Genomic DNA, 12,453 nt, shown 5'->3' on the forward strand with positions numbered 1-12,453 from the left:
TAGATGTTTTTCTGGAACTCTCTTGCTTTTTCGATGATCCAGCAGATGTTGGCAATTTGATCTCTGGTTCCTTGGCCTTTTCTAAAACCAGTTTGAACATCTGGAAGTTCACGAGTTCACATATTGCTGAAGCCTGGCTTGGAGAATTTTGAGCATTACTTTACTAGCGTGTGAGATGAGTGCAATTGTGCAGTAGTTTGAGCATTCTTTGGCATTGCCTTTCTTAGGGATTGGAATGAAAATTGACCTTTTCCAGTCCTGTGGCCACTGCTGAGTTTTCCAAATTTGCTAGCATATTGAGTGCAGTACTTTCACAGCATCATTTTTCAGGATTTGAAATAGCCCAACTGGAATTCCATCACATCCACTAGCTTTGTTTGTAGTGGTGCTTTCTAAGGCCCACTTGACTTCACATTCTAGGATGTCTGGCTCTAGGTCAGTGATCACACCATTGTGATTATCTGGGTCATGAAGATCTTTTTTGTACAGTTCTTCTGTGTATTCTTGCCACCTCTTCTTAATATCTTCTGCTTCTGTTAGGTCCATACCATTTCGGTCCTTTATCGAACCCATCTTTGCCTGAAATGTTCCCTTGATATCTCTGATTTTCTTGAAGAGATCTCTAGTCTTTCCCATTCTGTTGTTTTCCTCTATTTCTTTGCATTGATTGCTGAGGAAGGCTTTCTTATCTCTCCTTGCTATTCTTTGGAACTCTGCATTCAAATGGGAATATCTTTCCTTTTCTCCTTTGCTTTTCACTTCTCTTCTTTTCACAGCTATTTGTAAGGCCTCCTCAGACAACCATTTTGCCTTTTTGCATTTCTTTTCCTTGGGGATGGTCTTGATCCCTGTCTCCTGTACAATGTCACGAACCTCTGTCCATAGTTCATCAGGCTCTCTGTCTGTCAGATCTAGTCCCTTAAATCTATTTCCTACTTCCACTGTATAGTCATAAGGGATTTGATTTAGGTCATACCTGAATGGTGTAGTGGTTTTCCCTACTTTCTTCAGTTTAAGTCTGAATTTGGCAGTAAGGAGTTCATGATCTGAGCCACAGTCAGCTCCCGGTCTTGTTTTTGCTGACTGTATAGAGCTTCTCCATCTTTGGCTGCAAAGAAATATAATCAATCTGATTTCGGTGTTGACCATCTGGTGATGTCCATGTGTAGAGTCTTCTCTTGTGTTGTTGGAAGAGGGTGTTTGCTATGACCAGTGTGTTCTCTTGGCAAAACTCTATTAGCCTTTGCTCTGCTTCATTCTGTACTCCAAGGCCAAATTTGCCTGTTACTCCAGGTATTTCTTGACTTCCTACTTTTGCATTCCAGTCCCCTATAATGAAAAGGACATCATTTTTGGGTGTTAGTTCTAAAAGGTCTTGTAGGTCTTCATAGAACCGTTCAACTTCAGCTTCTTCAGCATTACTGGTTGGGGCATAGGCTTGGATTACTGTGATATTGAATGGTTTTCCTTGGAAACAAACAGAGATCATTCTGTCGTTTTTGAGATTGCATCCAAGTACTGCATTTTGGACTCTCTTGTTGACCATGATGGCTACTCCATTTCTTCTAAGGGATTCCTGCCCACAGTAGTAGATATAATGGTCATCTGAGTTAAATTCACCCATTCCAGTCCATTTTAGTTCTCTGATTCCTAGAATGTTGACATTCACTCTTGCCATCTCCTGTTTGACCACTTCCAATTTGCCTTGATTCATGGACCTAACATTCCAGGTTCCTATGCAATATTGCTCTTTACAGCATTGGACCTTGCTTCCATCACCAGTCACATCCACAACTGGGTGTTGTTTTTGCTTTGGCTCCATCTCTTCATTCTTTCTGGAGAAAACTATTATATGTGTGTAATTGCATACCCCAAAGAAGAAATCCAAAGCAATGGAAGAAAATGAAACATTCTAATTCAGGAAAATTCTTTAAAAAAAAAAAAGACTTTAATTTCAAAGGAAAATGTCTGTCCAAAATCTATGCAAAAGGAGCGAGTCATTTATTTGGAAAAGAAAAGCAGATGAGAGAGTGTGAGGCTGTGTAAAAGAGGAGCTGCAGATAAAAAGAGAATAAGAGACTTATCAGCCAATCAGTTCATGGACTTTATGTTGATACTGATTCAAACAAACTGATTTTGAAAACAATTAGAAAGTTGAAACTGCATATCCAACAATATTAAGGAATTGTCATTTATAGATATGATAATGGCATTGTAGTTATGATTTTTAAAAATCCTTTATTTTTAGAGATACCTCCTTAAATATTTATGAATGAAATTATATGATGTCTGATATTTGCTTTAAAATAATAGAGGAGGAGGGAAATTAATTGGATAGATCAAGCAACATTGGCCATGAATTAATAATTGCTGAAGCAGTATGACAATTAAATGAGATGGTTCATGATATATTGTCTACTTGTTATAGGTTTAAAATTACTTGCAACACAGAATTTGAAAAGAATTTTTTGTCCCCAACAGGATGGATACTTCAAGCCTAGGCAAAATAAATGTGTTCCATTTTCCTAAATAAACCTAAAGACTTCTAGATTGGCACCATATGGAAATCTTTCCCCTCATGTTATGGTAGCCTGCTGCAATTGTTTAGATAAATCTTAACGTTAATTTAACTTCTTTTAACATCTGCTCAATTGAATGCATGTGTCTGAGAAGCATTTCATGGTTTTTTTTAGGATTGTGGAAAAGGGATATTATAGTGAACGAGATGCTGCAGATGCTGTCAAACAGATCTTGGAGGCAGTTGCTGTAAGTATGAAGTGACAACAATAGTGTAACTCTTGGTAATGTCTTCCTTTTACAGAGTCATCTTTAAGAAGTATATTTCAGTGACAAACCATAAAATTCACAGAAAACCTGTATGAAATATTTACTAGAAAATGTTGAACAAATTTCTATTTTCTGTCGATAACTCACGCTCTGAAAGATGCAGTCCTCATATGTAGTGCTGTAAGTTTGTAAGACTCATTTCCAGTCTGTTTTTATGAGTAAGATCAGACTTTGGTGCCTATGGTTGTTCTTTCTCTCTGCATTTCTTGAATTTTTCTCTTTATTGTTTTTGTTGTTTCATAAGGAAGTGGGAAAAGGTTCAAAGAGATAAATATAGACCTTAGAGAATAGAGATTGTTGATTTTTCTTTCAAGAAAAGAAATGAGTAAATTAGGAGAATAAATTCTGACAAATTTTTGAAAGGGAGAAGAAGTATGTTAACACTTGAAACTGGAATAAAGCTTTATAAGTTGATGGAAACATGCACCCATATTTACACACACACAAAATGTAATTTTGAGTTCAATTGTATTGAATTAGTAGGGGAATATTTGTCTAGATAAAACAGACTCAATTGGTGAAAATCTCCCCATATATTTAGTGGTGTCTAGTACATCCTTGAGTACTCTTGCCTGGAAAATCCCATGGATGGAGGAGCCTGGTGGGCTGCAGTCCATGGGGTTGCGAAGAGTCAGACACAACTGAGTGACTTCACTCTCACTTTTCACTTTCATGCATTGGAGAAGGAAGTGGCAGCCCACTCCAGTGTTCTTGCCTGGAGAATCTCAGGGACGGTGGAGCCTAGTGGGCTGCCGTCTCTGGGGTCGCAGAGTCGCACATGACTGAAGCGACTTAGCAGCAGCAGTACATCCTTGGACACTTTGGTGATCCTTTTATTGACTCTAAAGCCAGAACAAATTTAAAACAAAAGCTGTATTATTTTACCTACAAAGCTCTACAGAGCTTCAATTTAGGAAGCAGGTTACTACACTCAAGTCAAACATTCTTTGAGAGAAGTTTTATAAAAATCAAATTTTCTCTGATTGCTGAAAATAAGGGTTAACTTGGAGAAAAAAGTTAAAGTGATTTTCCTTAATGTTTCACAGGTAGAAAGAAGCAATTTAAAACTTGTGGGAAGTAGCTGACATTTATGAAATAGTTTACTATCAGCTACATGGCTATAGAGAGCTATAAAAAATAAGACAGTTGGGAACTCTAAGTAATCATTGATATATCTCATATTTCTTCTGAATCACACACTTTTAAGACTGTATCTATGCTGGTTTTTGAACCCACAGCAGTTGAAAATGTAAAGATTCTTGGGAAATATATTGCAAGTATAATTATACCCCTTAGGCAACAAACCTTAAAACCCTTCTCTTCGCCCCTACTTCATCTCAATTCTTGCCCCAGATATTTCACACTATTCGTGTAACTGTAATCTTGCTTCTTCTGCTTTTTAGCTTTAAATAGAATTTTTAAGAGCTTTTACAGTGAATATGAAAGATGTTTCCCCTTTGGGTTTGAATTCGTTCAGTCAGTCTTTAAATGCAGCCTTTAAGCCTTCATGAGTACTCAGCCTCTTGAAATAAATTCCAGGTTGTCCCAAGTTAAACAGTCTAGTCAGTCTGGACATTTGGGAAGGGTCATCATGACACCTGTCATAAAGCACAAGGCCAAAGCTTAGAGCCCTCTTTTCTATTTACTTCTAGAGATAACCAGGGAATATTTAATCTCCACTGGTAGCTGACTGTTTCTGCCACCTCTAGTCCTTTCCTTGTTACCATTGATATCCTACTGTTCCTCTGTTTTCAGAAAAATCACCATCATTCTCTTTTATCCACCCCTGATGCTGCCTTCTCTCTTTTGCTAACCATAGTTCTCTTAGGCATGTACTAATTTAAAAGCCATGAACTTGGAGCCTAGAGAAAACTTGCAATATAGAGTGAACAGTGAATTTAACAAAATAAAAGGAAATGGTTGAAGAAATATTAAATATGTCTGCTATCTAAAAAAATAGATTATTTTGTTTGTATTGTTTTAAATATTATAGTGGTAGGCATGAAGTGTTGCAAACAAAGTCATCTAACCCTTTAAGATTATGGGACAAATATGGTATCTGAACATCGAAGAAAGAGAGGAAATGAACATGATTATAAGGATGCAAAAAAGGATGAAATAGTGGAAGTTCCTTTTGTTAAATTTTTAAAATCTGTAATCTCCCCTAAAAAAGAAATAAATTTAGCCTGTTAGAATTAAGATAAAGAATTAATGCTAGATCCTGAAGAACTGGAGAGACAAAAGGGGACACTAAGCTGATACCTTGGAGAGGTAGCAGCTTCAAGACTCAGCCTCTTTTTGGACTGGAGAAACCCAGTAAAGAGGTTGGATGATTAAAATTTAGAAGTTTAAAGGAGGGGCGCTATAGTCCTGTGTGCACGCTTACTGCCTGGCTGGGCTGGGGTCTTGTTTCTGAGCTCAGAGGAGCTGCCCATGAAGCTGCCCCCAGACCTTTGAGAAGAGTGTTCTCGCCAACCAGTGCGGGTGACACTGCAGAGGGGCCCCAGATTGGTTCTGTGAGTGCTGGACAAACTGGAAACAACGGCTGCTGTCCAAAGGATCTGCCCCTGCAAGGGATGAAGTGTTTCAAAAGTGCACGGGGCAGCCTCAGAAAGGGAGCAAGTGCCTTCGTCCTCGTCCCGCCTCCGCCGTCTCCCTGGCGCCCCTCACTCAGAGTCACGTGGGAGACCAGCGAGGAGGAATGTGGCTGTAACTCAGTCCAGCTGCGCCAAGGACTGTGAACGGCGAAGCTGAGAGACGATTCCTTAATCAATGGTACTGCAAGCTGTTTAAAAACAAAAATTAATTCTCAAAATTTCTGTCTCTATTCATGCTGCTGCTGCTAAGTCGCTTCAGTCGTGTCCTACTCTGTGACCCCATAGACGTCAGCCCACCAGGCTCCCCCGTCCCTGGGATTCTCCAGGCAAGAACACTGGAGTGGGTTGCCATTTCCTTCTCCAATGCGTGAAAGTGAAAAGTGAAAGTGAAGTCACTCAGTCATGTCCGACTCTTAGCGACCCCATGGACTGCAGCCCACCAGGCTCCTCCGTCCATGGGATTTTCCAGGCAAGAGTACTGGAGTGGGGTGCCATTGCCTTCTCCGTCTCTATTCATAGACTCTATTCATAGATTCTTTAAAGTTTTCATAGTCTTTACTAATGTGTGTGAAATGGTTCTAGAGGTCAATGAAATAAAAACAAATGCAGCAGCATTAAAAACTTACTGTGTTTATAAAGGGCAATATATATGTTATTTAACTTTACATCGTTTGACACGTTTAAGCCTTCTTCTATCCAACCTCTAATTCCTTGTTGACAGAACCAGTCTACTTTTATAAAGATGGAAAGGGCTAGAACCTCTTTCCTCATCCTCCCTTGCTGCCAAGGGCATATGACCCAATCCTCACCAGTGGGTTCTGAGGGGCCATCTATTCATGAGCTATTGGAAAAGTTTGCCTTTAATAAAAGGAGAACCAAGGGCAAAAAGGTCTTTTCTCCTCTTTACTGTCATCTTGGAGTCTATCTATGATGCTGGGAACTGCTTTTGCTGTCTTGTAATTATGAAGAGAAACATAGCTATGATGAAGAAGGCACAGAATTCATTTGGAATTCTCCTGTTTGATACTGCTCAGTATTTCTGCAACTTTAAGTTGTATGTCTTGTTACTTGAGGTAAAAGATACTGAACTTACTCTTAAATAAACTTTTGAGTATATACTAATAATGGTAATGTGTCAGAGCAAAGTGCATAATTTTTCATCCATCTAAATGTGACATGAAGGGCATACTCCTAGACAAAAAGATTCTGGTGCCACACTTTCCTAAACTGAATTCCACTGAATGTCAAACAGACAGCCACATGCTGTGTCTGTGTGTGCTCAGTCGCCCAGTCATGTCTGACTCTGTGGGACCCCGTGGACTGCAGCCCACCAGGCTCCTCTGTCCATGGGATTTCCCAGGCAAGAATACTGGAGCGGGTTGCCATTTCCTTCTCCAGGGGATCTTCCCAACCCAGGGATCGAACCTGCATTTCTTGCATCTCCTACATTGGCAGGCAGACTTTTTACCACTGCACCACAGCAAGCCCCCCACATACTGATAAATCAGGATTAAGTATGATTCAAAGGGACAGTGAGGTTTAAGATTACTAACAATAAACTCGTTTCTGGCACTTGTTCTTGTGAATGTTGTTCCTGCTTCCATCCACTTATTGTCAATAAAAAGATTCTTCTGAGGAGTTCATAAGCATTGAGAGACTAGAACAGCAAATGTCGGTGGTTTTGTTGTTTGAGTTTGTCAGGTCCTGTGATGTTTTATTTTTTTCTGGGGAGATTTTGTTTCTTATTACTTCCATTTGAGCATTGATCTCTGGAGGATCGATTTTTGTGCAAGGCTCAAGGCATTACAATATTATAATGAGAATTTTACTGGTAAAAAGTAAATGTAGTTTCTAAGAATTGAGAGATTACATTCATCAGAGAAGAAATAACATACAGTTCTGTTAATGTTCTAATATATTTTATTTATAAACATAGAATAAAATAGATCAGTGGCTCAGGCATAGCATAGACATTTTATCAGAGAAAAGTTGGAGCAAAAAAAAAAAAAATCTACATTCTGAAAATTATAGCTCAGTATTAAGAACTTGGAGATCTAAAAATAATGCCTGGGAAGGAGGTATTTTTCTCTAGTGTATGGAATGTTTCTGTACATCATTATTGGCAAAGATAATAATATCAAAAGTTTATCAAATTCTGAGTGGCCTTCTCTCTTTTGATTACCACGTGAATCACAATAAATTCTGAAGTACATGTCTAGGAATTTTCCAGTTTCTCTATATATAAAACATCATGTCAGTTGTTACATTCTAAATGACTTAGTGCTTCTGCAAATGTTGAATGATGTCGTTAATTCAGTTCAACCATTAGCTAATTCTCTGGTATGTGCCAAAATCTTGGATATAAAGATTACGAAGTTCACTAGTTTATAGAGCATATAGACACATTGGCACATAGCTGTAAGAATATATATGTGTACCAGTTGATGCATTTTGCAAATTCAAAGACATTACGGAAGGCAAAGCTATTCAAAACATCTAGAGAGAAACTGAATCAGGAAAATCTTGCCAGAGGAAGTTATGTCTGTGTTGGGTTTTAAAAGAAAAAGATTCTTGTTTGGTAGGCAACCAGTATGATAAAAAAGGGAATTTCAGGAATATTCCTTTCCTCCAATAAATTGTTCTAGATCATAATAGACCGAAGGTATAGAGGTATGAACTGCTGGTCTTTGGATATTGCTAAAAGTAAAGCACACTTGAGAACCAGGGCTTGAGTGAGAGGCAGGGAGCCTGTCCCGGGAGGCTTGCATCATTTGTGAAGAGGGTCCGTGCTTCTGTGGGTGAGCAGAGCCCGAGGGACTTTGACTGCAGGACAACCCTCCTCGTGGTAGCGTGGCGTCCAGGAGCAGGGAGGCCAGTGGAGAAGTTGTGGAGCTGTCCAGCAAGAAACGAGAATCAGCTGAAGCGACATGGTTTGTGATGTTGTGAATGAAACATGCTAACAACCAAGCCCATGCAGAGCTCCCCTTGGACTGCCGCTGTCAGCGTTCGTTAGTGAAGGCTTGTTCGCATGTGCGGACCTGGAGAGGACCAGCCGCAAGCAGAGTGGGGAGCTGCAGAGCCCAGGGCGTGCAGGCTGAGAGCCCCGGGCCGGCCGCGCCCCCCGCAGCGCCGCGGGCTCTCCCCTCAGAGCCGAGGGCGTGCAGGCTGAGAGCTCCGGGCCGGCCGCGCCCCCCGCAGCGCCGCGGGCTCTCCCCTCAGAGCCGAGGGCGTGCAGGCTGAGAGCTCCGGGCCGGCCGCGCCCCCCGCAGCGCCGCGGGCTCTCCCCTCAGAGCCGAGGGCTGAGAGCTCCGGCCTGCCGCGCCCCCGCAGCGCCGCGGGCTCTCCCCTCAGAGCCGAGGGCGTGCAGGCTGAGAGCTCCGGGCCGGCCGCGCCCCCGCAGCGCCGCGGGCTCTCCCCTCAGAGCCCAGGGCGTGCAGGCTGAGAGCCCCGGGCCGGCCGCGCCCCCGCAGCGCCGCGGGCTCTCCCCTCAGAGCCGAGGGCTGAGAGCTCCGGCCGGCCGCGCCCCCGCAGCGCCGCGGGCTCTCCCCTCAGAGCCCAGGGCGTGCAGGCTGAGAGCCCCGGGCCGGCCGCGCCCCCGCAGCGCCGCGGGCTCTCCCCTCCCCTCCGCCGCCTGCTCTGGTCCAGTTGCATAGTTTCTCTAATGACTTTTTCCCTTCAATTTCTGTTTCCTTCTCCTACATATTTTTCCTTCTGTACTCTTCTTTTTCCTCTCCTCTAGCTGAAAACATGATGAATAAGACAACAGCAAAAAATACAAAGCATTTTAAGAGACCAACCAAAGCCTCTGGCTCAGGATGACCACGTTCCCCACACACGGCATGCGCTGCTGGCCCTGAGGAGAGCTCAGAAAGCAAACATGAGACACAGTCCCTGTGCTTGAGAAGATTTAACAGGAAAAGAGGATAAAAATAACATCCAAGTTACCTTCCTGCGAAGGAAACACCTCAGAATTGAGATGAATGTCTTCACCACTGCAGAAGCCTGTTGATTACGGACATGAGATTACTGAGTAGACATGACCTGATTCTTACTTAACGTCCTTGCATTGCAATCTTTAGAAGGTCATTCACAACTGTTGTCAGATTTCAGTTGCTAAAGGGATGAGAGCCACAGAACCCCTGACTGTGGAGCAGCAGAACCGAGTAACCTCAAGAAAGAACAGGAAAGATTTTTCTAGTTAACAGCTGCAGTATTTTTTTAAAGCATACAAAAGGAAAATGTAGTCATAAGAGGACTACCCAGAACGTCCTTATGCGGTGGGAACAGCACAAAGGCACGCGTTGTTTCTGTTTATATAGATGATCTACAAAGATTAATTTAAATAAAGAGAAATTAAAAAAAGATGGGGATTTCACCTATAAGGGAATATCATTTGGTTTTAAGTGAGGTAATACATTTTAATTCTATTTAAAAATGCTTATTCCAAGCAGGTGTGCATCGGCTAGGAGAAGAAGGATATTATCATATTATCATGATTCCTTTTCTGTTTTAAACAAGCCTTACTTTAACTGGCAATTTGGCCTATTTTCTGTCCCTGTCATACCATATTGCACGTCTGTGTATTCTGTTCTTCTGACCCTCAATGCTCTGCAAAGCTGGAATTCAGAAAAAGCTGAGCAAAGAATTCTACACCCACAATGGGGTCTCCGGGAGGACGGTCTCTTCTTTCTGTTGATACAGTTTATGTGTGACAGCCTCTTGTATGGGCTGCGAGGGAATGGCTCCCAGCTGGAAAGGTTCCTTTGACAGCGATCCCCTTTTAAGGAAGAATGGCTGAGTGGGAAGCATCAAAGTATTGTGGTTTGGAGGTGAACAGTGATCCTGCTTTGCAAGTGTGCTTCTTTGCAAGGACTGCAGAGTCACCAGGTTAGACTCGAGCCGACACTGTCCGTGTTGTCTTTCATTGATGACCTACTGAAGCGTGGGGACGGCACCGTGAGGTTTATTCCGTGCTCTCCGGTAGTGGTCGTCTGCCCCAAAGCTGAAGTATTCTCTGTCTTGAGAAAATGAAGTCCCCTGCATTAAATGGATCAGTGTGAATCTTCTACACTTGATGCCTTTGACCCTTTGGCTGTTGTTGTTCAGTGGCTCAGTCGTGTCCGACTCTCTGTGACCCCACGGACCGCAGCACGCCAGGCCTCCCTGTCCATCACCAACTCCCGGAGTTACTCAAACTCATGTCCATCGAGTCGATGATGCCATCCAGCCATCTCATCCTCTGTCGTCCCCTTCTCCTCCTGCCCTCAGTCTTTCCCAGCATCAGGGTCTTTTCAAATGAGTCGGCTCTTCACATCAGATGGCCAAAGTATTGGAGTTTCAGCTTCAGCATCAGTCCTTCCAATGAATATTCAGGACCAATTCTTTTTAAGATTGACTGGATTGATCTCCTTGCAGTCCAAGGGACTCTTAAGAGTTTTCTCCAACACCACAGTTCAAAAGCATCAATTCTTTGGTGCTCAGCTTTCTTTCTAGTCTAACTCTCACATCCATACATGACTACTGGAAAGACCTCAGCTTTCACTAGACAGACCTTTGTCGGCAAAGTAGCACCTCTCCTTTTCAATACCCTCTCTAGGTTTGTCATAGCTTTTCTTCCAAGGAGCAAGCATCTTTTAATTTCATAGCTGCAGTTAAAAAAAAAATTATTTTGGGAGCAGTTAATCTAGAAATATTGTGGGAAAAAATGAATAATTCTCTGGAAGAGTAAGGTAGAATACTTTTTTAAAAAATTCTCGTTCAGAAGATGCACTTTCAGGCAATATTATAATAATAGTCTTGTTAACTGCATTCCTTGAACATGGGATTTTGATTTTAGTATTATTAAATAATTGAAAAACAAATTCTGAAAATGTTTTACAAAGTATTTTGCCTGCCTCATAAATGAGAAGTGTATAATTCAATGGAAGATGTCAAATTAACCAATAGGCAAGGGCCTAGTTCATAGCCTATAGATTGCACCAGTCATGGAAACAGAACTTTACTTGATGTCTTGTCTTTGGTCCAATCTCGAGTGTGTAGCTTCTGAGCAAGGAGCTCACAAAAATCCAGCTTACTCACTCTGGCTAAGACTGAGAGTTTCTCAACAGAAGAAACAGGAACACTAGTTTCATTTGGGTAGGGCAATTCTTTGTAGGTGTTTCACATCAGTGGCTTTGTTAACTTGTTCAGGGTACTGTAACAGAATACCACAGATTGGAAGGCTTAAAGAAAAAACATTTATTCTCTCAGTTCTGCTGCTGTTGCTAAGTCACTTCAGTCGTGTCCGACTCTGTGCAACCCCACAGATGGCAGCCCGCCAGGCTCCCCTGTCCCTGGGATTCTCCAGGCAAGAACACTGGAGTGGGTTGCCATTTCCTTCTCCAGTGCATGAAAGTGAAAAGTGAAAGTGAAGTTGCTCAGTCGTGTCCGACTCTTAGCGACCCCATGGACTGCAGCCCACCAGGCTCCTCCGTCCATGGGATTTTCCAGGCAAGAGTACCAGAGTGGGGTGCTGTTGCCCCTGCCACAGTTCCGGATGTCCCAAATAGGATGCCAGCTTGGTCCAATTCTCTGTGCGGGCTTGTCCTGGTTTACCGACTGCAGCCTTCCTGCTCTGTCCTCACTGGGGGAGAGCAAGTCTGGTCTTCCCATCATCTTCTGAGAGCCCTGATCCCATCACGGGAATTCCACCCTCCAAACCTCATCTAAACTTACCTCCAAACTTACCTCTAAAAGCTTCAGCTCCAGATAACAGCCCATTGGGGATTCTGGCTTCAACATATGAATTCTGGGGGGACACAAATATTCAGTTCCAAGGAGCAAGCGTCTGTTAATTCCATGGCTGCAGTCACCATCTGCAGTGATTTTGGAGGCCCAGAAAAGGTCTGTCACTGTTTCCACTGTTTCTCCTTCTATTTTCCATAAAGGGGTGGGGCTGGATGCCATGATCTTCATTTTTTGAATGTTGAGTTTTAAGCCAGCTTTTTCACTCTCCTCTTTCACCTTCATC

At 42.4% G+C, this 12,453-nt stretch overlaps 1 protein-coding gene across 4 annotated transcripts in view; it reads left to right on the forward strand.

Annotated features, from left to right (window-relative positions):
* CAMK4 (calcium/calmodulin dependent protein kinase IV) overlaps nt 1-12,453 on the forward strand; it is a 234,397-nt gene that overhangs the window by 167,857 nt on the left and 54,087 nt on the right. For 3 of the 4 annotated variants that reach the window (XM_020889513.2, XM_070462695.1, XM_070462693.1), the window contains one exon: nt 2,694-2,766. The exons of the other annotated variant lie outside the window; for it this stretch is intronic. In XM_020889513.2, coding sequence (XP_020745172.2) covers nt 2,694-2,766 — 73 coding nt within the window. The remainder of the gene's footprint in view (nt 1-2,693; nt 2,767-12,453) is intronic. 4 annotated transcript variants of the gene reach the window in all.

Source organism: Odocoileus virginianus, unplaced genomic scaffold, assembly GCF_023699985.2.
Source record: "Odocoileus virginianus isolate 20LAN1187 ecotype Illinois unplaced genomic scaffold, Ovbor_1.2 Unplaced_Scaffold_8, whole genome shotgun sequence".
Classification (NCBI taxonomy): Eukaryota; Metazoa; Chordata; class Mammalia; order Artiodactyla; family Cervidae; genus Odocoileus; species Odocoileus virginianus.